Here is a 27,611-nt window from a genome sequence, read left to right on the forward strand (position 1 = left end):
AAACAAAAACGTACCTGTAAAAATCTAATAAAATATTTAAACTGAAAATTAACCAAGCAAAACCTGTTCAAGCTTATACTAAACTCAATAACTATAATTAATTTTTTCTTCTTTCATCCTTATACTTGTAACTAATGTGTTAAGCATACTATAATACCTAAGTCTGTAATATTTAAACGCTGTAACAACAAGTATAAAGTTGTTAAATAATAAATGTACACTTTAAAAAAATGTTACTTAGGTCATTTAACATTTAAACAAAACCAATATTACGCGAACTAATTATTTTTTCCAAATGTTCATATTCAGTTTTTTTCTTCTTATTTGCTCTTCTATCCGTGCTGCATCTTCTAAAAGCAAAATCTTAATTCTGAATTATTTTTTTTTCTTTTCCTTTATTATTATTATAAATTCAGTTGTGCTTGTTACTGTCTTATCGGCTCCTATCAAAATTGCTAAAATCCCTAATCAAGGGTTAATAAAATTAAGCCAATGTTAAACTTATACACATTTGATTATTGTAGGCAAAAGTGGGTCCCTGAGCTATTCATTCTATGGTTAGACACGGAGCAGTGGAAACGTGTAACGATGAAGGGCGATTACGAAAATCGTGTTGCAGTCATAGCACTACACAAAGTGGACATGCCACCGCTACGTATCTTTGCCACCCCGAAACCCCTTCAAATCAGTGAATAATTTGTTTACCGCGTTACAATGAAACTGGAAGTGTCAGTGACCGGCAGCGCACATTGAGGAACCACAAGTAGTTAAAGCCGTAGCCGCAAAGATTCGGCAAAATTCAACTCAAGGAGAGATGTCCATTTTGAGACTAACCATGTCACGAGTACTCAGTCGTGACAATGAACTCAGAGCCTACAAACAACGTACAGGTCACTTCCTGGCTGATGCGATATGCCAGCAGAGAAGATGAAAGCCAAACATGTCAAGTATTAGGAGGATGATCTCGAGACCTACCTACTTCTTGCACACGCCACTGTTCCAAGTAACAATAATATTATTTGGAAATCATTTCTTCCTGCCATACTATTACAGAATTATGACTTGTTAAACATCCCAAGTGTGTAGTCCGAGCTGCTACCATTGGCAACAACGCCATCACTACAGCACGTGCTCTCTCGAACTGTCAGAAGCCAATTTTCGTGAACTGCATTGACAGACTGGTGCCAGTAGTTGAACGTTGAATCTTCTGTCAAATATTCCAGATACTGTTATTTGGATATCAAATGTTACAAACCATTCTGTCGTATTATTACAATTGTAGAGTTACTGTATGACTTCCTAACACTTTAAGTTCATCGGTAGAGCTCTTGTTTCTTCTGTTGCAGGTAAGAACACCTTCAATGCATCATGTATCCTATCCAACTGTCGGTCGCCAGATTTCCTTAACTACACATTATTTTAATGGTGAATGCACTATTATTGTGGTACTGCGCTAAATTCTGCTGTCCTTATTAAACGCAGCATTTTAAAATACATATTTTTAGTTTGCATACACTTGGTTTATCAATTATTTCATTATACAAGTGAGGGTAGGAGGAGGAGATAAGGTAGCTCAGTGATAGAGCGCTCACTTCTGGTGCGAAGGGTCCGCAAGTTTTTCCTCAGTTTTCCTTCATTCCACGAATTCGTTCACCATTCACTTGCAGTTACCATCTGTCTGTGTAACTCATATAGAGTAAATGAAGAAAATGTCTTTCATTTGTTACTAAGTCTTGTTAACTGAATTATTCTCCTTTCCTTGTAGTTTGGCAGTAAAGAAAATAATCTCAACCGTGAAGAAACATATCATCAGTGCAAAGAACACTGTTCTGAGACGGGAAGCCATTCAACAAACGGCTGAAGTTTTATCTCTTTTAGCTGAAAATATCTACAACACTTTGTGTTCAGAAGCCTCTACTAGTCCCAGCAAGGATATTTCTTCCGGAGGTACAATAAGTGGCAGTTTCACTAAGAAGGTAAGTCTTATTCTCTCTCCATATTGGTTTTCACTCAGAAATTTGGTGCATTTTTTGAACTGAGATGTACGTCTAATTTTGCTGCGTTGCTCGTATGAAGACATACGCTGCTATATAGATTTCTTTTAATTTTAGTTTAACGTCATTGACGGCGCCGAAGTCTGGATATGTGAAGTTTTGGAAAAGGATTTAGGATTTAGATTTCTAGGCTTTCGGCATCTAAGGCTATTTAGCCCGTCACGTATGAGGGATGACGTTCCTCGGCGAGCACACTGTTCGGGGAAAGGGAAGGACGGAAGTTAGGTACCACCCCAACATTTGCCTGATGTGAATGAGGAAAATTCTTTCAGGATTGGCCTGAAAAAGCTTTTTACACTTTTTCAACCGAGTGCCCCCACCGAGAATCGAACCTGGGACCGCTCGCACTGAAGGCAAGAGCGTTAACAACTACGCCGGGGCCATTGTCTTGGAAAAGAATACTTTGAACTTGCCAAGGGTTGGGCAGAGAATGACTTTAGAATGGATATAATAAGTCGTATGGTTGACGGGGTTCACACTGACCTTGAAAGTCAGAGGAATTAAAATGAGTCAAGAAAATGCTTCAAAATATCCCGAAATTCAGGGAAATTGCTATATTTCAGAGAAGAATCAGAAAGAACTCCTTCATAGCTGAGCGGTTAGCGTACGCGCCTTTGGCGTGGGATATCCGGATTCGATTCCCGGCAGGAACTCGTGGTTCAGATTTCACATTAATCAGTAGGTCCACGCCTCATATAGCCTCGCTGCTGACGGACGTTAAACTCAAAATCAACTCAAGAATCAGGGATTTTTTTTCTCCCCAGAGAAGATAAGAAGAAAACGTCAAATCAAAGAATAAAGTTTCTCCTTTCCTTACTAGTACCGACTTGGGTGGCGTAGGAAACAACAAGAAAATCTAAGACTTGTATTAATAAGAGAAGGTTGTTTCCTTCACACGCCTTTGTAAATGGCAAATACCGAGATCCTTAAAATTAAGCTTATTCTGTGTTGGATATTGATGAAATAAGAATACAAGAATTAAGATGGTTGGAAAAATGTTTAATTGTGTTATAATGAGTGCCTCACTCAGCAACACATTATGAGCTAAGACTAACCTCGTATTGTCGTCTTCTTTCTGCTATTGTTGTTGAATAGGCTTTTCTGCGGGTCTTCCTTCTGAAAGATGTGAGATTGGCGACTAAGAAGCTCTAATCGTAATCTCTAAAAATAGTACAATTATAGAGTCGTATTGTCTGTGGTCTAAAGTCGAGAGTTAGAATTCTTAGACTTGTCTCGGATTGGAGTTGCCTCTGTGTGATCTGTGCGGGTAATTAATGTACTATGCAATAGCTTGGGTTCCGTTTTATATGAGGTCGATATCGCACTCATTGTCCTCCCATACTTTTCTGCATTCCTTATTTCCCAAGCAAAGGTTTTTCAGCTATGTCTTCGCTCAATATGGATTAGTCAGTTTAATTTCGACAGCTCGTGGATTCTACTTGGCATTCTCTGAAATCACCTAGAATTACAGACGTCTGCAAGCTTACAACATTTCCGCCTGTTACGTGTGCGTATTAGTTTGCAGTTTCTCTCTTTCCGTGATGTTAATTACCTTTCTTTTGTTTCTTTGTTCGTTTACATTTCCTAGTTCTAAGTTGAATACCCTTTCTTTTAACTCGACAGTTAACTCGACAATTTTTATAATTTTTAAAAATAAATCTAAGTTATACTTCATCCGCCTCAAATAAATTTCACTCATCCACCGTATTACCATTGTTACTGAAATAAATCTGTTATATACCTCACAAGGCAAATTGAGAAAGAACATGATAAGAAAAAAGCTGAAGAAAAATCTTTGAAAATAAAGCTTCAGAAGCACCAAAAAGCTTTGAAAGGAAAAGTTTGTTGGTTGCAGATAATTAAAAAGGTAGGCCCAATTGTGATATATGGTTACTTGTTCATGTGTATCGTGAAGGCCGATTAGAAAAAAAATTCTAAACCGAACCTTAAATGCTAGTATTCGCTGTATCGGAGGCCAAGGAAACATCACTTATTTAGTTATGGGAATTCAGGAAAAGTAAGTAAAATAAATAGCAGAAGTTCGCTGTGAACTCTGGTTAATTCCTAAAATTTACAAGGAAACAGAGTAGCTCAGTGGTAGAATGTTCAAGTCTGATGTGATGTCCGTGATTCGATCCCAGACCATGAGAATTTGTGGTGGACAACATTGTGTCCGTAGGTTTTTTTCCGGGGGTTTCCTTTTCCTCTTACACAGTCAATCCACCAGTTCCTTTCATAACCTTTAGTCATCTGTCTCCTTTAATCTACAGTGTATAAGCGTGCCACTCGTAAAACTCAAAAATTTAATTTCATTTGTACCAGTTTGGTGTTTATGCAGTCTTCATTATCTGTAAATTTGAGCACGCACCCCGAAAAGGACATATTTGCAGCTGTCTGTGGGGGAAATGTTTGTACTATGACGTAAAATAAAGTTCATATTGACCAAAAAAGATCAGGTAAGTGGGTGGCCAGGCTTCTTTGAACGAGGCTGTACACAAATTTATGCTCATGATTTTTGAGTTATAATTACCGTGATATGCCATTTTAAAATTATGTCTGTTAAGACAATCATTTCAGATTTCTTTTAAATACTTACAAGGTGTGATCAAAAAGGACGGTGAACGTAGTTGCACAGTGCCATCTATCGATGTTATCCGTTTCAACTAGTAAGTCCGGTAGTCTAAACCTTTAGTACAGTCAGTGTTGAATTTGAACGAGTTGTGACATGTTAGTTGGCTTCCAGATGCAGAAGAGTGAGGACGTGTTAAGAGTGTCTGTCGCGCGTCGTTATTAAATTTTGTTTTAAGCTCAAAAAAGTGCCAAAGTACCTCGCAAAATGTTAAAATCAGTGTATGGCGTTGAAGCGGTGGCATTGAAGGCTGTTTACAAGTGGTATGAGCGATTCAAAAGCTGCAAGGAATCGGTTGAAAACGAGCAACGATCAAGACGTCCTTCGACGTCAAAAATAGATGAAAACGTGTACAAAAAAGGGCACAAATGATTTGTTCAAACAGGCGAATGACTATTCGAGAGCTTTCTGAAGAACTAAATATTTCGTACGGGTCGGTGAAAAGCATTTTATCTGCCGATTAAATGGACAAATTGCTTCCTTCTTCACCACGAAAACGCGCTGTGCCACACCTTGCTTTTGATCCCTAGTTTTTGGCCGAAAAAATATTCCTGCCCACATTCGGTGTGCTCTCCAGATATAGCGCCATGCGACTTCTGGATCTTCCCAAATATTAAAACCGTGCTTAAAGGAAAACGTTTTGAAACCATTTCTGACGTTGAGAAGGCCACGATCAAGCAGCTGAATCCCCTTCCAAAACAAGCCTTTCAGAAATGCTTTCAGTCATGGATTCAGCGTTGGGATAAGTGCATTGCTAGCCAAAGACAGTACTTAACGGAGATTAAATCAAATTCCATCCATGCTTATTACTTTGTTTATAATAAAATTATTCACCGTAATTTTTAATCGCATCTCGTATATTTGACTTTTTTTTGAAAACCTTGTATGAATTCAACGTTTCTCACTAAAAGTTTCCTTTTACAACTCTTTTGATAGTGTCGTGAACTTAAGGCGGTCAACTTGAAAAATAAACTGCAGGAATTTCCAAGTAAGTATTTTATCGCCAAAAGTCCGCGTACCTTTATTGATCGTCGCAATCAGTGTCGAAGCCTGCAAATAGGGTAGGATCAAGGAAAACTAAATATGAGAAATATTCATGTAAAAAAGTGCACTTTTATGCGGGCTTTCTTAACCTGTTCCACGATCCCCTTTTCTTACACATTCCTTTGTCTAGTTTAGTACACGTATGAAGTATTGTGTGCAATTCTTTGGTTTCTGAGTTGTTGGGCATCAAATTTAGGATTGCACTTAGCAAAATCAAGAAATTTCACTAAAATGCGATTAATGGAACTCATTCGATTTTGACTAAAATTGGCATGGTGTTAGTGCTTGACGAGCTGAGAACGCATATGAAATACATTTAATGACCTGCACTAAAGGTCTACATACTACGATATTTCGTTGGTTCCCGAGTTAATAGCCATCAAAATTAGGATTTGGGTTTAACAAACCTGTTGAGAAAAGTAAGTACAGTCTTAATATATAAAAAGATATTTGCTGAAAATCAATAAAGGACTGTTTTTTATCCGCTATAAGGAAATTTACAAGTTATATTTTAACTATTATATTCACTTAATTAACATAGTTATTTCGTTTTTTTTTTTTTTTTTTTTTTTTTTTTTAACTTGACTGTTTCAGGTGTTAAGAGGCGTGATTGATCGCATGGCATCAAAAACACCTTCTCTTTCTATCCTTGATGCTCTGGGAGGAAGCAGTTCTCTCTCGCAGGGAACTCCCGTTCGATTGCCGTCGTTGATGACTTTATTCAGGTAAAATCTGTAACAACTGGAAAAAGTATTTTCGTAGCTCTTGTGTGTGAAAGATATTTCAAGAGATCTGTTGATTACTGTAGTCATGCAGAACTTGAGGAAAGGTCATGGAAATAAAGATAATCGCTGATTTTCTTGTTAAGGTTGAGAATTTGGCTTTGAGTTCTTTTGAATTTGTAGTACCAACATGCTCGTCATTATGGGTTGATAAGGTTTTTGGAGCTAACAGTTTTATACTGAGAACCAGAAAACGTTCCAAAAAAAATGTCACAAACTTACATTTATGAATTTTGGTTGGCACACTGATTTGTGGTTTGTTATTATTACTGTATATACAATAATAAAAATAATAGTGATTTAAGTGCAAGAAAACAAATTATAGATAAATTATATTTTCTAATTCTATTCTCGATCGGAGCACAGAGTTTTTCCTTCCGTGTATTATAGTCGCCTGGAGACTTCATATCATTTTGAGTCTTATGTAGCGTAATTATTTATTACTCAGGTTACGTTCTTATTTGAGAACAAAAAAGGAGCTATCCGAGAAATTAGCCGATGTGTCAAGTGTCGCTTTCAGCTGGGAACATAGTTAATTTTCTACCTCCCCCCCCTCTCGTTTGGAGCCTTTTAATCTCTTAATCTGCCCGCAATCCCCTTTTCTCTTCTTTTACTGCAAATTTTAAAATTTTATTCCAAATCTCTCAGCCATGATGAATGTGCGGAATTTTGACAAGACGAAGCAAATTTGTGCTTTCTTTGAATCCAAACGACGCAGTTGCAGTTTTCCAAAATGCACCAACTTCTGTAGTCAGACAGGATGCAACAATTGTTCACAAAACTCTTTTGTATCACAAATGGACGGCTGCTATTGAAAATTTGCAACAATAAAGCTTTGAAAAAGTACACAGGCTATGTACATCGTTGAAGCAACAGTTCAATAGTTTTAACCAACTAATTAACTAGCTAAGTAACTAAGCAACTTACTTACTGACTGACTGATTGAATCACTCAGTGGCTCAGTAGCAGAGCGTTCACCTTTGGTGCATGGGATCCCTGGCTCGATCCCCGCTCGCGCCAAGTGAACTTTGTGGTTGACAAATACCATGTGCGTGGGTTTCCTCGGGGTTCTCCCGTTTCCTCCCACTTCCTTCATTCCACCATTTCATTCATTTCTTCTCATCGTCTCCTTGAGCCTAGCCGGCATAACCGTGGGGCTTAAAGGTTTCAAAGATTTTGATTGAATAACCTAAGTAACTAAGTATTTAACTAACTAACTAAACGTTGAGTTGAAACTCTAGAAGAATCCCGTTCTTGTCCACTTTACCACATCTACATAGTTGTCAGTAACTTCAACATCTACAAAACGTTTTATTAGCTCCCGGCATAAGCATAGGGGAGCTTATGGTTTTACTTCAGAGCTAGACAGGTAGGAGTGTTTATGTGCGTGTGCGTGTGTGTGTGTTTGGGGGGGGGGAGGTACTTTATTTCTCGGAAGTTACTGCCCGAATCTAAACCAAATTCGTTGAGCAAGTAGCCCATCGTTTAAGGCAATGGTTCCCAGCCAGTATGTCGTGCAGTACTACACAGTGTGTCACAAAATTTAGAATTTAAAAATCATGATGTATTTAATAATTAGTTAATAGCAGCTTATAGACAAACTGTACCATCAACGCGTCTAGCAACAGCAACAATGTCCAGCACTGCATAGAGCCGTTGATTTATAGAGTCGTACGGCTTACACTATTATAATTCATATTATTAATAATAAAATATCAAGTAAATGTATTGCAATGTAGTAGACATTTAGTAAAATGTGTCGTGAGTCGAAAAATGTAGTGAAGCACTGGTCTAAAGAATAAAGAGCGCTAAATTTGGTGACCGAGCTCGGCCACGGTATGCTTAGCTTATCTTGTACGTAGTATTTTATTTCTCAGTAACTACTAGCTGGATCTGAATGATATTTAGTGGGCACAAGTTTCCTAGCAATAGAGGCTGACTTCCACAGCTTTGCACGCCGGGATCTTCTGAGTTTGATGTAGCGACTTTTTCACATGTTTCAGAGACGTCCTCATCTTTAACAATATAGATATGCTTAATGTTGTTAAGTACAACAACTTTTTGTTATTCCTTCGTGTAACGATATCTAATGGAAAAAATGAAATCTTTAAGTTTTACGTCCCACGCTTATGCCGGTTAGGCTAAAGGAGACGGTGATGATGAGAAATGAATGAAACGGTGGGAGGAAACGGGAGAACCCCGAGAAAACCCACGAGCATGGTGTTTGTCCACCACAAAGTCCACACGGCGCGAACTGGGATCAAACCATTGACCCCAAGCACCGGAGGTGAACGCTCTACCACTGAGCCATTCGATTATTTTTGACGCTACCATCCACCACTTGCACAGGGGAGGAATCCTTTTCTACTGTAAAACGATTAAAGTCCTATCTACGATATATTATGGGACAAAAATGGCTTAACGTGTTAGCAGTTTTAAATTGTCATCAAGAACTTTCTGCAGGACTCAATCTTAATCTTATTGCAGACGAATTTACAATTCGCACCAAAATCCGCAGGCAAACCGTTGCTATGAGAAAAAAGTAATTCTCCATTTGCCGCCTACAAACCTGCACCTGAATGGAAGAAAGTGCCAACTACACATAAGTAAGTTTAGATTAACATAATATTAGAATTTAATGAGAAACTTAAAATTTGGTAGTCATATCTTTAAATGAAAACAAAAACTACAGAGTACAGAAGATCTAATTTAGTACACTGAGTCAGAAATACGACGACTTAATTTAATTTGCATTTTAATAAAGGAAGTGAATAAAGATAACTCAGTTTAGCTCACTCTGGTTCTGAACCATTCTCAGAAAATATTCAGAAAATACTTATGACTTCAATAAATCATTTACATTCATGTTTCTTGGGTTTGTAATGTGAAAGTAAAGATCTAGATGCTTTGAGATACGTGCAAATCACACTATGAAGATCACATGATTTGTCGGATTTATTTATTTGTTTAAACGAACCAACCTTGCTTAAAACGTTCATTTATTACCTGATGTGCTTTCAAAACACGAGATATCAATAGGAGAGTGCTGATGTGGTCTAATACGTGGACACTCAACGTTTAGTCCAGATCTAACTGCTGTGCAGGTGGTCTCCAAGGCTTCATTTCCAATAAGAGTATGTACCTTAAATACAAAACCGAATAGTGACTTTATGGTCTCGCTGAGTATTCATACGTTTTTATAGAATATCGATAATACTTACATCTCAGAGTACGTTCAGACCTACCTGATAATATTACTCATATCTTGGAGGATAACTTGTTTTCAGAGACTATTTTTGCATTTATTTGTATTTTTGAAATAATTAACATTCTCTGAGGTTTTTCTTTTCATTTTATCTGTTATGTTTTTACCATCATTCGTACATTTTGAGTTTTTTTTTTTTTGTTATATTTTTGTGTTTTGTTTATTCTTAGTTTTTCGAAACTTTTTTTTTAAAATTTTAAGTCTTTTTGTTTTGTTTTGTTCTATTTCTTCGAACTTACTTTTGAATTAGGGTCTGGTGAAGCTATTGTGAAACCCCCTTAAAAGGAGGAGCTATAATGAGACGCACAGAATTAAGACGATGTATATTAGAGACTTCTAAAAAGTACTACATACTAGCTCGTTGACTGATCTGTTATACTCAGATATGAAAAACATACTTCAGCACTACTATTGGTAAAACAAAACAAAAAATTAAAATCCTCCCAAAACTCTCCATTTTGTGACCACAAAAAAAAAAAAAAAAAAAAAAAAAAGTACCGTCAGGGAACTTTTATTTTAACTCTTGAACGGCACATGGTAATCCAGAATTGAAAACGTTGGCAGGTAATAAATATTAAAGAGTACCAGAATCAAGCAGCCTGTAAGGAGGTAGGAGCTGTCAGTCACGAGACTATTATGAGACAGCTCACGGGACTATTGTGAAACAGCTGTTATGACCATTGAAATGTATTGCTGTTCTATTTATATATTAGTTTTTGTTATTATTATAAAATATCAAAACTTTATCATTATTCAGCTCGTAAATAACAGCATAATATAAACAACTAATTTATATGTCGTCAGTAATATCTAGCCTTTTCTTCAAAGCTTTGTGTGTCACTGTGTTTATCACTTTAATCTTAATTTTTAAAATGAGAAACGTGGCAGAAACAAAGGAAACTCTTTGAAATAAATTCTTAGTAAAGTAGAAGGTCATATTTTTGAGAATTACAAAAACTCCATATAGTTAAGATTTCCATCATTTTCTGGACTGTCGTATTACTGATTTTGAAAAAATACAGAAAAGAAAATTACAGTCACAAACTTGGTTTTTCTGACAGGTGATGTCCGCGATTGTCTTTAATAACCTTCACATATTCGTATGACCATCTGGTCCTGGATAATAAGCATGTCCCGTAATAGCTCCAAGTGCGGGGCTATTATGTTACATTTTTTTCTTTTTTTAAATGCAGAACCCCTTTTGAAAAATGACAAAATGACATTTAGATGATGGAATCTAATAGAGGTCTCAATTCACTATATTCTGATTTTCTCTCTTTCTTTCTCTCTCTCGATATATATATATATATATATATATATATGTATTGTAGCGAACATGCAGCCAGAATGGGCAAAATTATAAGTTTATTTTAAAAACACCTTTTATTATTAAGAAAGTAACATTTCTTGTTTGGAACTGTGAGCATCCTTTGCGATCCCAGAATAAACTGTTATTTTGAAAATAGGGACACGGATGTCATAGTAACACACTTTCACTGACTTAAAATTAAAACCTATATGAATAAACTAGGATGCTTATCCATATATAAGCTCAAATTTAGAAAGTTTACTTGTCTAATTCAACACGAGCGAATAGAGTGTCAACGCCGTCGCTCTGTGCGCCGAGAGATAGGACCTGACGCTAATATTTTGGTGATGTAGTATTTAGCACCAGAGGTTCAAGTAGCTGATCCGGCCCACATCCAAGTGTCCAAAAATGTCTCTGCTTGAGACTACCTCCAGGGAGGATTTTACAGACCCAGTTCAGCTCCGCCGAGGTTAATGACGAGACAGCCGCCAGCCAAGTTTGAACCCTGAACCAGAAGGTTTTAAGCCGAAATATGTTATGTAAATGAAAGATTGGAAATTGGATTTTATATTTTATTATAAAATAGATAATGATGGAAAGATGAATGAATGAGATGAAAGATTTGGAGTTTTAAAAGGGGATAATTTAAATTTTTAACTAGACCGGTTTACACATTGACCTGAAGGGTCTCGGTTTATGACCGGGTGTCTCGTTAGCTGAAGGCTAACTAAATTGAGACAAATGAATTAAAACATGCTAATGCAAGGCTATGTGTGGAAATAAAATATTAGCTTCCTTTTCCTTTAAATGAACCTCTTTGAAAAAAAAAAAATTAAATATGGTTTTGCTTATTCACGTATTTTTTGGCTGGATGCTGTTTAATGAACTGGGCTAACTGTTGATACTGTTGTTGTTGGGACTTATACGATGCATTATGCACTTGTATTCAGTTGTTGAGGTTCTTGGTTCAAACCCACCGGGAAACTTCTCCTCTTCTTCCCTTGTGGCGTAGCCTCTTAGATTCGCTGGGCCTCGCTACTCGGCTTGGAACCTTCTGGTCCAGGGTTCGAACTTGGCTGGCGGGTGTCCTCGACGTCAACCTCGGCAGAGCTGGACTGGGTCTGTGAAGTCCTCTCTGGAGGTCGTCTCAGGCAGAAACGTTTTTGAACACTTGGATGTGGGCCGGATCAGCTACTTGAACCTCTGGTGCTAGATGCTACACCACCGACGTATTGGCATCGGGTCCTATCGCTCGGCGCACAGAGCGACGGCATTGACACTCTATTCGCTCGTGTTGAATTGGACAAATAAACTTTCTAAATTTGAGCTTATATATGGATAAGCATCCTAGTTTATTCATATGGGTTTTAATTTTAAGTCAGTGAAAGTGTGTTACTATGACATCCGTGTCCCTATTTCCAAAATAACAGTTTATTCTGGGATCGCAAAGGATGCTCACAGTTCCAAACAAGAAATGTTAATTTCTTAATAATAAAAGGTGTTTTTAAAATAAACTTATAATTTTGCCCATTCTGGCTGCATGTTCGCTACAATATATATATATATATGTCTTCCTAGCATTAATAATACAGGAATCGCGGCAAAAGATTTTATTTTTGGGTCAAAATAGGCCCATCTGACTTGTAATTTTTTTCCCTAGTTTTATATATATGTATATATTTATGCTCAATGCTAAAACGGCTGAATCTGTAAATTGGCTATGTGTAGCATGATACTTTGTTTAATGAATACTAATGACATTAATTTATTGCAGGACACCTGAAGGTGAGACTGAAGCAGATAATGAAATCGATACAAGACCGTTGCGTGAAAGGCTAGGAGCCAAGAAACTAGAGACTCCAAAGCCCAGGTAAAATTTAATTATTTTTAGTTTTTGAGAGCTAAGAGGATTGAGTTCGTAACATTTTCTCAAGTAAGCTGGAAAAGGAAATACTGGTGAGATAATGTATTTGTTGTGCGTACAACCTGAAATGTTTAACTCTTTTTCCGCAGGATAGTAGGTGTTTATGTAGAGATTTGAAGCAAGACCAATGACTCTTATCTATTTGATGATGTAGAAAAACTGCTAAGAGAGTTCAGGGGATTTCCATACCCCCAAGGTCTTGGGTGTAACTCTGCGAAATCTATCATTCTGCCTCCCCTAATATACCATTCTCAATGTAGAATTGTTCTCCCAGATAATGCCATGGGCGCAAGCTGTGCCCTGTAATCAGACTGAGTCTCTACCCCCATGATTTGATGTGTGAAACTAGACCTACTGAGTTGCTAAGTGTTTGGTATAATAAAACGGAAAGCATCATTACTAGCAGAAATGTTTACGTTGGGTGTGCAGCCAAACGTTTCTGAGACAAACAGAGTCACAAGTTTAGGTGACATCTACTGCATTCTGAGTTTTGGAATTTCAGAATTTTACCGAGGAATGGCTTTGAAGTACATGATTGTTCCGGGGCTTATTTTCATGTTACTTAGCATTAAGTAGATCTTCATGTTACTCAGCATTCAGCCTGTATGGGAGAAAAGGTTTCCTAGAGCAGTAGAGCTTACTCGCAGTGCCACTTTTTGTATGACGAGTCCCTGGTTCGATCCCAGCTCGTGCCGTGTGGACTTTGTGGTGGACAAATACCGTGCTCGTGGGTTTTCTCGGGGTCCTCCCGTTTCCTCCCACTTCTTTCATTTCACTCATTTCTCATTATCATCATCTCCTTTAGCCTAAGAGGCATAACCGTGGGACGTTAAACTTAGAGTTCAGTTTTTGTATGACGAACCTTAAAGGAGGTCGTACACCTTGTTCCTAAGTCCTCCTGCTTCATGATACAAACACTGTGTTAGTGTGATTATTTCTGTATAATTTCTCTCTCTCTCTCTCAAATGAGCAAGAAAAGAAACTTCATTTTATTCCCACTTCGTGTGTCACTGAGGACATTTGTAGACTCCATTATGAGGACAATTTATGACACTTATGCCGTAGATCGGCCAATTAGTACTGACACTTCTCCAGAGTTTCATAGAGGTGGGAAGATGTTCTGATTCTTCTCAATCTTCCTCTAACAATGATACTGACGAGCGAACCTAACAAATACGATTTTCTTGATGACTTCCTACGATTTTGTCCGTATTTCGTATACCAGTATCATTTACTTTTCTGGAATAATAATAATAATAATAATAATAATAATAATAATAATAATAATAATAATAATAATAATAATAATAATAATAATAATAGCAGCAGCAGCTTTATTTTAAGCGCTATGAACAGCTCATAAGCAAAGATACAGCATTATTTTAAAACCATTATATAATAATTTTAAACACACCAGAAATATATATAGTATAGAATGACTATTAGAGCAGGTAAGGGCCTTTGTCAGAAGGTTAATATATTAAAATTATAAGGTTCAAACTGATATATAAAACAAAATATTAAAAAAAAAAAAAGTCAATTTCATAATATACGATTAAAAGAACTATGCAAATTAAAGTCTCATTTAACTATCATTTAAAAGAATGAAACAACTTTACTTAACATTGCATATCCAACATGCAAAAATGTTCACTTACTGTCATATTTTAACATAAAAGACTGGTTCTTTGAGTAAAAGATTATAACATAAAAATACACTAAAAATACACAATAACAATAAAATAAAGATAAGCAGCTAAAACCCTTGTCATAAAGTTAAAACAGTTTAATTTTTGTAAGAAATGCTCTGATATTAAACCTAACATAGGCCTATGTTCATTTTAAATTGTAAGACATTATCATCCTTCTTAGTATTTCACGTTTTGAATTTAATGCAACCAATGTCGATCGATTCCTAACATTTTAAGGCGGCACTCTTATTCGTACATTTTCTAAGCAATATTCGCTACTATATTTGTTATCCAACACCATTTGAATAAATAACCTATCAATAACTTTCCTCCATCCGATAGGGCTTGGAAGTCCCCAAAATGTTAACCAATATCCATATTCATGTGCATAATAATAATTTTTCATTTTATAACATAGTAGCCTTATAAAACATTTCTGTACAGCTTCGATTTTTTTTTTTACAAGTGTGTTGCATAGACTGTTCCAGTCAACTGAACCAAATTCCAATTTGGATCTAACAAGCGTCTTATGTAGGTACACATAAGAACTACCATTTATAAAATCAAGCCATTGATAAAATATAAAACCTATTGTTTTTCTTGTCGATTGTACTATGTGATTTATGTGATTGCCAAATTTTAATTGTCTGTCAAAAAATACAGAGATCTTCAATTTGTTCAACTTTGTCTATTGTCACTCCACTAATTTTATATTTGCTAACAAAATATTGAGTTTTATTAGTGAATGTCATATGTTTAGTTTTCTGAGTTGATCATTAATAAATCATTTTCACACCAATGATTTACTGCATCTAAATCTTTCTGCAGCAGATAATTATCATACTCGTTATTAAGTACTCTAAAAAGCTTTAAGTCATCTGCATGTAAAAGTATTTTTGAGTATTCGACTTTCCCTGGTAAATCATTGGTAAATAGAGAAAAAAGAAGTGGCCCCAGGGGAGATCCTTGAGGTATCCCCTTCCCTATTCGACCTTGACTAGATGTTACATTCACTATCTTTACTTTAAAAGTTCTATTTGATAAGTAACTTTCAAACCAACTAATATATTACAATGATAGGCCAATATTTGATAATTTACTTAGTAGTAATTTGTGATCAATGGAATCAAAGGCCTTTGACATATCGATATATACAGGGCTAGACAAAAAAATCTAAAAACACTTCATACAGGACACGTAAGTTTGGCCTTTCACTGTACAACACGTGTTGTTGTTGCCGATCGTTTTTTGTTTTCAATGTGTCATGTGGACCTTCTTCCGTCAGCAATAACCAGTTCACCTGTGAGTATCGTGGTATGAAAGTGGTGCGGTAAAATGAGTGACCTGACAGACTTCCAAAGAGGCATGATCGTTGGGGCCCGTCTGGTTGAAGCTTCAGTGGCAACAGTGGCAACATTGTGGGGGTATCGAAAGGCGCTGTATCCAATGTCACGAAGGCATACACAATTCATGGGCAAACGACGCCTGCAAAGCACAACATTGGTCGAAAGACAATCCTGTCAGATAGGGACCGGAGGGCATTAAAACGGATTGTAGCAGCTAAAAAGAAGACCACTGCAATGAAAATTACGTCTGAACTCAATTCCGGCCTACAGAGCCCGGTTTCATCGAAAACAGTGCGACAGAAACTTCATAAAATGAAAATTCATGGCAGGGCCGCTATCGCCAAACCCCTGGTCACAGCAGTAAATGCGTAAAGGCGTATCCAGTGATGCAAGGACCACAAGGCGTGGACTCATGAGCAGTGGAAACACGTAATGTGGTCTGATGAATCGACCTTCACCTTGTTTCCAACAACCGGTCGTGTTTACGTATGAACACCGTCTCAGGCCTATGATACAGACTGTCTGCTCCCAACTGTAAGGAATGGGGGTGGTTCTGTTACAGTATGGGCAGTGATATTGTGGTTTTCTGCAGGTCCCATCATAGCCCTGCATGGAATGATGAATGCTAAGGCGTATGAGGCCATTTTATGGGACCAGGTTCTACCCATGGCCCAAATATTGCTCCCTGATGGTGATGGCATCTACCAAGATAATTTGGCACCCTGTCACGCAGTAAAAACGGTGAAATCATGGTTTGAGGAGCATGACCAGGAGTTATCATATCACCCCAGGGTCCGACAATCACCAGATCTGAACATCATTGAGCCATTGTGGTCTGAGTTAGAAATGCGTGTTCGGTCTCATTACCCTCCACCAGCATCCCTTAAGGAACTGGAGCATGTTTTGGAAGAACAATGATACTAAATTCCACACACCACGATTCAGGATCTGTATACGTCCATTCCACGTCGGATCCAAGCTGTTTTGGATGCAAAAGGAGGCCCACACCATACTAGGTATGATTTTCACACTTTTGCAAACATTTTAGATTTTTTTGTCCAACCCCTGTATAACATTACCTGTAAATTACTCTTGCAAAGTATGTAAAATCAGTAAAATGGATAAGATTTGTTGCAATTGATCTACCTTTATAGAAACCATGTTGCGTATCACTCAAGATATTCTTTACATGGAAATATAAATGTTTGTGCACAATTATTTCAAAAATCTTAGAGAAAACACTTACTAAACTTATAGGCCTATAATTTTTAACGTCATTTTGATCACCATGTTTGTATATTGGGACTACATATGATTGCTTCCATTTTGAAGGAAATATTCCAGTCTTTAACGATGCGTTATATATGTCTGGTAAATTTGACTTCATTACTACATAATATGGAATGTTATCAGGTCCAGGTGTAGTACTCTCCTTAATTTTACTAATTGTTTTAATTACTTCTTTTTGCGTAATGGATGGAATACAAATCGACCTATAATTACCATTGTATTCTGTCAGTTTCGTAATCTTACATTTTTTATTTTGGTTGGAGTCAAAATTAAAAGAATTATAAAATAAAACTTTAAAACATTCTGCTATGTCAGTAATTTCTAACAATGATGTTTTATTATACTTCATCTGTTTTGGTATTTGTTTGTTGTGTGATTTTTTTTTTTTTTTTTTTTGAATGATCTCCAGAAGTACAGATTGTCTTTACAAATACTGTTATCCAGTGATAAGAAGTAAACTTTTCTAGCCTCTAGATATTTCTTTTTGACCACCTTCCTTAAATCGGAGTACCTCTGATACCAAATTTTATTATTTGATTGTCTAGCCTTTACAAAACACTTTGTTTTCTTATTTACGAGGTTTCAGACATTTTATCGACATTGTTGGTAGGATCATTAATTTCTTTTATATTCTTTATTCCGTAATAAACCTGTAAGAAATCAGCTTTCTTGAAGTTATAATTGCTGATCTATTTTGTGTTCTTTCTTAAGTTATTATTTTTAAAATATTCCATGAGTACTCAAATGGTGGGTGAAAACGATTAATTTTTGTAATTGGTTCAACATTAAAATTTATTGCACTATTTTCTATATTCGTAAGCAAAGGTCCAATACTTTATCCTTATTCATGACATCGTATGACTTATTTAGCTGATTCAATTGAAGAAGGCTGCTTAATTCTATTACCTTTTCTGTTTTTTCTTAACATAAAAATTGCTAGCAGTTACAGTCCCAGTTCCCAGTCGATTCCTCCAGCGTTAAAATCACCTAATGTTATAAAATTACCGTTTGTTGTCAACAAGTAAGAACTCAACCAGTCACAGTAGTTTGTAAAATTCTTTAACGGTAGTGTAGGTGGAAAATAGTGCAAAGAAAACGTGGTTTATTGTCAGGGATTAAAATTTTTAGTATTATTACATCTAACCTATCGTCAGGAATTTGTATCATTGAGTATGAATATTTATTGTTTATTAAAACCTACACCCACCTCCTTTAGATTTGTTTTCTAATGCCAGGTTCCTATCCCTCCTAATGATATTGTACTTATTAGATAATTGTACAAAATGTACATTTGTTTCCTTTAGTCATGTTTCTGTGATACAATAGATATCGTAATTTTCACACTTTACTTCGTCCGAAGACCGTTCTTTTGTGTTAATGCCATTTACATTTTGATAGAATAAGTGCAAGGTACTCATATTTTGGTTTAAGCTATTAATAAAGACAGTTTTATTTACCTGACTTTTCTTCCTTTTCGTTCAATTCATTTTCAGGTGCTTCCACAACCATTTCAGTTTTTAGACGGTCCATAAACCTAGTAAACAATACACCATCTGGCCATACATTTGCATTACATACAGTATCAAACTCATTTTCTTGTACACTTACATAAAATGAAGATAACTGTTATGTTTGGTCTTTAATTTTACGCACTTTCCAACTTCAATATTTACACTTTCTTTCACGAACTCACAGACGTCATTACAAGAAACAGTTGGGTCAAGCCGTGTAACGAATAAAGGAGCCACACGAGTGGGTTTCTTATTGGCCTTCAGCTTCTCTGTGTTCACTTTTCCTTTCATTAAATTGGAACGATCTCTCTTGAGGGGACCTGACTCATGCATTTAGTTTGTTTCTCTCTGTCTTGGTTGGATGTTACGCCTCCGGCAATTGGTAACAACCTGCCACTCACTATCACCCGCAATCTTCTTGTGATGTGCTACAAGCTGGTTCATTGACCTTCGTGGTTGTGTTTATATTTTTACCTTGTACACTGTTTTGTTTGTTGGCGATGGATTATTCACTACCTCAGCAAATGTTTTAATTTTATTTCCACTCGATATTAATTCATTCAATTTTATGTTTTCTTGTTTAACTGAAATGATTTCTGCTTTCAGTGAGTCATATTTTTCATTCGTTCTTTAATATTGATAACATTTAACATAGCTTATTTTTCATTATATGACATGTGGAACAACTTAGGTTATTTCTATTTAAGAGTTGTACGTGCATTTTCATCTAAGTCTTCATTCTCACTTATTTCAATCTGAATTCTTGCTCTTGTCCTAATATTCTTCGTCAGTATGGGAGTGACCATTGTGGTGTCGTCCTTGTTCCTTATACAATTTTGGCATTTCTATGTTGATACATCTTTTTCTGAGTACATATCGTACTCTATACATACAAACTTTAGGCAGTTTTTCACATGAAACCTTTTTACACATAAACTACACGCTAGTATTAATTGTTTGCCAAGAAATGGCTTGTCACACAATCCACATGCGTCTTCAGACGGCGCCATCTTGGATATGTAATAATAATAATAATAATAATAATAATAATAATAATAATAATAATAATAATAATAATAATAATAAAGGGATATAATTTCTTTTGAGAATCGTAGTCACACATTTTAAATATCAAATAGTTTATTTTACAGTTTTGATAAGTTATGAATTACAAGATTAATGAAACACATCTAGTGATTTTCTTTATTTAGATGATATAAATCACACATATTAAGAGTAATTATAATAGATTCGAGTCATACGATAAATAATTTTAGATATCATCAGATAAGTAGGTACTTACATGAAGATATGAGTTTGACTGCAACAACCGATGTTTGTTGGTGGAGAAACACCGCTTGAACAATTTTTAACAACTTTGACGTGAATTTTGTATATTAATTATTTATTATTAAAGCACTCACTTTTTACGTGTTTAAAATTGAGTAAAATTATATATTTAGTTTAAAATAGAACAGTGATTTAGTAGGTATAATTTTTTTTGTGATAAAGTTAATTGTTGATACTTCAGTATAACTAGCAGTGAAATCTTTGTTTATAGGTTTGTGATTTGAAATCGTGTGATTTCTTATTGTTGATTTAAGGTATTACTCTATTACATGTTAATACCATAAATTTATATAATATAGTAATAAAACATCTTCAGACATAGAATATTGAAAATTCTTTGAAGTTAACGTCTAATGTTTCTTGGATAATTTTTCTTCTAATATTTCGAAAATCAAAATCGGACACTCATGATCAGGGATACACAAAGTCTTAAGTCTTTTTTTCACAACAAGATCTTTAGTTTTTACACTTCCAAACTACGTTATGCATAAGTGTCGGAAGTCTTAACAAAACGACTGTCCGTCCGCCCGTCTGTCTATGGGTATCAGAGCAAAAAGATCAGAGATATCGAGAAGCACTTTTTCTGCAATCAATTCAGCATCCCCGAAATAGGTTCCATTAACCCTAAATTAATCCTCTATTCAAACCGGAAGTGGTTGGAATTAGCGATTTCTAGTTTGAACGTTTATCGCCGTCGAACGAAAACAATAACAGATAACGAGAACCGGTTTATTGCAAACAATTCTGTGTCTCAATAAATATACCATGAGTACCTGCAACACTCTACCAAAACTGGAAATGGTTCAGAGTCTGTTTCAATACTGATTTCCGCAAAGCAAAAACAGTAAAATATATCGAGAAGATGTTTATTGCAGTCGATTCAGCATCCCAAGAGAAGGTATCATCTTTTGCGTTAACCCTTTATTCAAACCGGAAGTGGTAGAAATCAAGTAGGCTATTTCCGGTTCTAATGTTCATTGCCATAAAAACAGAAACGATAACAGGTAGCCACAAACGGTTTTCTGCAGCAGATTCAGCATCTTAAGAGAACATACCACCACCACCCGCAATTGTCTACCAATACCGGAAGAGATTGAAGTTAACTAGTACTTCCGGTCTCAGTATTACTTAATTTGATAGAGCAAAAAACTGTATGAGATATCGGAAAGTGGTTTTCATGGCACAGATTCTGCGTTCCAAAAATGAGTTTTTTCTCGAATTTTGTGTATGCCTACAAACCAGAACTGGTGAAAATTTTGCGATTTTTCTGTTACAACACTGATCGCATAATCGATAAAACGGAAATAGATAGCGTCAGTCAGTTTTGTCAGTTAACACTTCCGGTTTCAGCATTACTCTCCATAGAGCAAGAACAGTAAGAGATAGCAAGTATGGCTTTTCGATATGAATTCAGCGCTCGAGGAACAGGCTCTATCTTTGATGATTTTCCTTTATTATAATCAGTGGTTGTAGATACAATTCGTGTTATTATTTGAAATCACTTGTTGCCGCGAATTCTGTCCAGAAATTTAAAGCTTACAATATACAAAACAATACGCTGCTAAAGTCGTCTGCTGTGAATTTTACTCGGCGCAGCCATATTGGTTACAAACTAACTGTTGCTAAGTCAGTTTCAATGACGTCGTATGTAGTACCTGTGAGTCTTGTGAAAGACGAACTTAAAATTATACATCCCTGCTCTCGCCAAGTGAACTTTGTGGTGGACAAACACCGTGTGCGTGGGTTTTCTCGGGGTTCTCCCGTTTCCTCTCAATTTTTTCATTCCACCATTTCACTCATCTCTCATCATCACCGTCTCCTTTAGCCTAACCGGCATAACCGTGGAACGTAAATCTCAAAAATTTCATTTCATATTTTTAAAATTATATATATGTATATATATAAAAGGCGAAATTTTTCACAAATAGCACTGAATATATTCATTGTATGCGTTAGGAAGCCTATATTTATTATAATATGAAACAAAATTACCCTATATTTTAATTACTTCAATCGCCAATAACTTACTGGATAACGAGTGACAATCCCAAGCATGTATATGAACGCCACCTAATAATAATTTTAGATTGATTTTAATTAATATTATTGAAAATTGTTATGCTACTTAGCTTCAGTTAAAGTGTTTAATTATGGAAGAAACTTGATTTTTAAAAATTAGTGATCAGATATTTGGAGCAAAGGAGCCCAGCGCTAGAATAACCAATGCATTTTAGAACATACAATTACGAATAATAGATCTCAGAAACTTAGCATCTTTTCGTGAAAATAATTTTCTAATTTATTCTTCATTCTGTTATTAGCGGGTGTCCATTCCCTGCTTGGCTCTGGTAAAGTTGAAAGGAGTCACCAAAAATAATTATTTAAAAGGTATAATTCTCTAACTATCCTATCTAATGTCCAAATGTTATCTGAATTATCTTCTTTGCGGCTGCCACAAACAGCATACAGATTTGTAACATGTCAGCATACACATATATTAGAACATTAGAACTCATGAGGAAAACGTGTACAAACTTACGCTGGGTGGTCACTTCACGTAACACTATATCTCTGATGATTAAGGACAGCTTGAAGTCGATTCGAAAAATAATCCCGTATTCTTCATGCTCACTTAGCGTAGAACGATAGAATGGAAAAATTATAGTTTATGTCAAACGAAATTAGACAAATTAACAAGTCCGGTTTAAACTTTACTATATTGCCTGTACTATGCTCTTAGTAACATTCATATGCGGTAAGGTACTGTTAGGTTAGTTTATGCGTACTTAAATGAGGGTGTTTTACATATATGTGTAACGCCGATTTACCAATTTTAAAATCATCCATTGCCTGCAAATCTCAATTGTGTCAAGAGTTTCAAATTATTATACACATATGTTACCACAAGGGTAAAATTGTTATCGAGCTTGCGCTGGTGGGGCTCGAAAAGAACGGAGGCAAGCGAGCATTACAATCCATGGTGGGGCATTGACTGTTCGAAGATTATAGCATGTCTTTAAACGTGTGATTCAGTTATCAGTTTACTAAGAAAAGATATTACAATATTTTAAGTATGAATATATATTAAACATTTGGCGAAATTAGCCTAAATTTTTTTTTTTTTTTTTTTTAAAAAAGTAAGGGTACTTTTAGTAAAAATATTGGAATTTTAATTTCTTTCTGGCGGAATATGCAAGGAGAGAAGGTGTCCTTAAAAAAGATTGAGATATATCTGTTCGTCCAATAAATAATTAATCATTATATATCGCTTGTTGTACATTATGGCTTTGTTATTGTTTTTCTTTAATATATTATATAGTACAATGTTTCTAATTTCATTCCTGGGAGACCCGGGTTCGATTCCCGGCGGGAGCTCATGTGGTTCGGATTCCACGTTAATCAGTAGGTCCACGTCTCATATAGCCTCACTACTGAAAGGGACGCTAAAACTAAAATTAACTCAACTCAATTCATTCCTGGGAAACGAAAACATTACATGTATTTCTTAAACTGTTAAATGGTTATATCCGAAAGTGAAACAAATTATTTTCACAGGCGAGTACCACGTCAACTTCTTTATATAACCCGCTCAAACTGGTTTGTTTGTAACTAACTAACTAAACAGGAAGCGGAAATGACGCTTTCTTCACCAGCGTATAATCATTGCCTGTTGTGCTGTATGGTTGCGAAACACGGCCGCTTACTCTGAGGGAAGAACGCAGACTGAAAGTATTTGAAAAGTTTTCTGAGCGCGGCATTGAACCTCCGGGTTCCATAGGACGTAGAGTGAGTGAGTTAGTTATAAATACAATGCACCTTGAAGTTTAGGAATTGAATTCGCATAGTTTGAAAGTCTACTGTAGTTTCACACTGAAACAAATGTTTTAAGAGTGAAAACTTAAGAATGTTATTTGGTACATTGCGCACAGTACCATTGAAATAAATTGTCTGTGGAGCAATCAGAGCTACGTTGTGAATTAAGAAGTATTGATTTGGTGAAGATACCTGGAATATAAAAATATAAATCATGGAGATAAATAAAAGAGATATTGAAAATCCAATAAAGAAACTGAAACCAAATAAGGCAATTTGGGACAATAGTTTACCTACTAGCCACTACGTAGCTCCTGCCTACTCCAATAAATTACTTGGGAGACCCGGGTTCGATTCCCGGCGGGAGCTCATGTGGTTCGGGTTCCACGTTAATCAGTAGGTCCACGTCTCATATAGCCTTGCTGCTGAAAGGGATGTTAAACTCAAAATCAACTCAACTCAACTCCAATAAATTACTTAGTCGTACTTCCAAAACATGAAATGAGTTGATCTTTGTGTGGGATTTTATTTCTGTCCGTATCTCAGTTGTAGTTAAAAATCGGACCCATATTCATATATAGATTTTTTTTTGCTTAGAATCAGCCATACTACAATTTCCCAATCCTCCTGGGACACCCTGTGTAATAAAATAAGAGGAATTCATTATATTGGGCTGGTGTCCAACATAGTGTCCGTGGGTTTTCTCAGGGTACTCCCGTTTCCTCCCACTTTCTCATTCCGCCAGTTCTTTCATCATCATTCACTTGCCTTAATCATCCGTCTTCTTTAGCCTAAAGGGCATAATCGTGGGACGTTAAACTGAAAGATTTCATTTATTGTATTGGGAAAGGTAAGTGAACATAGGTACGGATAAAACTTGCGTAATATTTTTCTTTTTCGATTTTCACAATTAAAAAAGAAAGAAATGGACTTAAGCCATTGTGCGCCTGTTAACACGAATGTCTGATTGTAATACTCGAAATATTGAAAGAAAAATTGTCCGAAAAACTTTAGTAAACGAGTAAATTGAAATATTAGTAATATATGAAAAATTAATCCATTATAACCATTTGGCGTAACGGTCCGCTTTGTGGGCCTGAGCCGCTCCACGCCATCTGTTAGTGGCTGGTGGAACTACGTCCAACCTAGCGACGAACGCGTGGTCCTATCGCTAACCATCGTATTGGGAGGTTTCTAGACTTATTGGCCGTCACGTCTTTTATTCACGGGACTCACAACGCTGGGTGAACGCCGAAATTTAGGGACGCACCGGCCGGGAATCGAGTCCGGGACCACGCGGACGCTCTAACCACTAGACTACGGTGACCCCCTAATACATTATGCATGTAAAGTGAATTGTTATTTAAAAGTTGATTTGAATTTGATAGCTAATCGCAGTTAAAAAATTGTACTAACATGTATTCCTATTTTATAAAATGCTCGTATAATCACAGTTAATTTTCCCTTCTCACAATCCTGTAAACAACGATGATAGAGTTGTACTTTTATTACAGGTATAAATCTTGTATGTCGTGGGCTCCTGAGTCACCGATGTTTAAGAAAGAAGATTCGCCGAAACCTCCGACGACTTCAATAAGTGTGATGGCAGCCAAAATATGTGAAGAAATTAAGAGGCAAGAGGAAGCTGCAAGACATTGTAAAGAACAGGAAAAAGAAAATATCCCTCTCAAGGTAATGATGTATGTGAGGAATTTTAATTAGTAATTTTCCTACTCTGCGTTGAATATATGTGCGTGAATAGAATTAACTTACTTCGAATAGATAGGTGTACATATTATTTCAAAAACTCACAGTATTTTCAATATCAGTTTCTCCGGTCGGATTGAAATAGTTACTGATAAAACCGAATCTAATTCGTTCAGAAACCCTATAGTACAGAATAACCTCCCCCCCCCCCAACACACAAGAAATAAAGTAACCGAAATAGTTTGATGACATAGCACATACCGTACAACTTTGCTGGATGTCTCCTACAATTACCTGTAATCTAGTAGTCATAGTACAAGGGGGAGTCCGAAAATAAGTTTCCCCTCTCGTTTTCCCCAGGAAAGCGAACAGCAGTGGGGGAAACAAGACAGCGGTTGCACACGCAACACACCCAGACACAAGTTTCTAGCTTTGAAGAAGACTCTCGGCGGCAGGCGCTTTGGAAGCAATGCTGAAGTCACAGAAGCTGTTCCTCAAGGCTTTGAAGAAGACTTTCAGCGGCAGGTGCTTTAGAAGCAATGCTGAAGTCACAGAAGCTGTTCCTCAAGGCTTTGAAGAAGACTCTCAGCGGCAGGTGCTTTAGAAGCAATGCTGAAGTCACAGAAGCTGTTCCTCAAGGCTTTGAAGAAGACTCTCAGCGGCAGGTGCTTTGGAAGCAATGCTGAAGTCACAGAAGCGGTTCCTCAAGGCTTTGAAGAAGACTCTCGGCGGCAGGCACTTTGGAAGCAATGCTGAAGTCACAGAAGCTGTTCCTCAAGGCTTTGAAGAAGACTCTCAGCGGCAGGTGCTTTAGAAGCAATGCTGAAGTCACAGAAGCTGTTCCTCAAGGCTTTGAAGAAGACTCTCGGCGGCAGGCGCTTTGGAAGCAATGCTGAAGTCACAGAAGCTGTTCGACACTTGTTCCATATGCAGAGCCTTGGAAACTCTCTGTTAATTTGTACATTTAATGTATATTCGTATGTGAGGTTCGTGTACTGACGGAGAAACTCCCACAATGAAGAACGTCTGACTAGTAATACTCAAGCTGTGCATTATGAAAATGTCGACCAGATTATGCAGCATTTAAGAAAACATATAGTTTTATATCATATTTTAATTAAGATCAATTCTGAACTCTTTCCACAGTTTTTTATTATAAAGTATTCATTATATATATTATAATCTTCTTTATATTTATACATGATTCTCATACTTTATCGTAATATTAAAATCACTCGTATTTCTTCTTCGAATTCTGTAAATGGTTGTTTTCAAAGCTAGAATTAGATTCTCAATGTATATATGCATATATACATCATCAAAAGTACCAATTGATTATAAATTACTATGTTTCTGTAAAACTGCAAATCATTGATAGAATATGGACATAATTGCGACAGCTCGATCTAATTTTAAGTATTTAATTTCATCTGGTTATTATTTTTAGATCTAAGCACAAATGTAATTTTACAGTTGGTTTTAGCACTCGACATTTTGATCCGAGGTTCTATCCATTTAGATGTTCATGTTTCCAAACTAAATTACCAGTTAACAATCGCAAAATGTCATCTACACTATATGTGATTTACAGGCCATCTTTTCGTTTAATAGTTTGTTTACGAGTTTCGATGCGAAAAAGTTGAAGATTTAATTTAGATTTTAATTTTTTGAATCATCCGATACAGATCCGTATCCTTCTCAATACTTCCAAAATGTTATGTAATGCGACGGTACAGCTATATCATAGCGGCGCATTACAGCCTTGAGTTTTCCTTGGAAGGGTTTTTGAAGCTTATAGATGGTATGACAAGTGTCTCAATGTACGTGGTAGGTATGTGGAAAAATAAAGGCACGTCTGACCTTGAATATCACATGCTATTTTTGGTCTTGCATCCC

General features: G+C 36.2%; 1 protein-coding gene across 3 annotated transcripts in view; it reads left to right on the forward strand.

Annotated features, from left to right (window-relative positions):
• LOC145690858 (PCNA-interacting partner-like) overlaps nucleotides 1-27,611 on the forward strand; it is a 114,773-nt gene that overhangs the window by 66,386 nt on the left and 20,776 nt on the right. For 2 of the 3 annotated variants that reach the window (XM_081766225.1, XM_081766226.1), the window contains exons 5-8: nucleotides 1,766-1,976; nucleotides 6,322-6,452; nucleotides 12,858-12,953; nucleotides 25,523-25,700. In XM_081766225.1, coding sequence (XP_081622351.1) covers nucleotides 1,766-1,976; nucleotides 6,322-6,452; nucleotides 12,858-12,953; nucleotides 25,523-25,700 — 616 coding nt within the window. Of the gene's footprint in view, nucleotides 1-1,765; nucleotides 1,977-6,321; nucleotides 6,453-8,996; nucleotides 9,116-12,857; nucleotides 12,954-25,522; nucleotides 25,701-27,611 lie in introns of those variants that run through there. The other variant, XM_081766227.1, reaches the window with a different exon arrangement.

The sequence above is a fragment of the Thermobia domestica genome, chromosome 7, assembly GCF_964235325.1.
Source record: "Thermobia domestica chromosome 7, izTheDome1.hap1.1, whole genome shotgun sequence".
In the NCBI taxonomy this organism is placed as follows: domain Eukaryota; kingdom Metazoa; phylum Arthropoda; class Insecta; order Zygentoma; family Lepismatidae; genus Thermobia; species Thermobia domestica.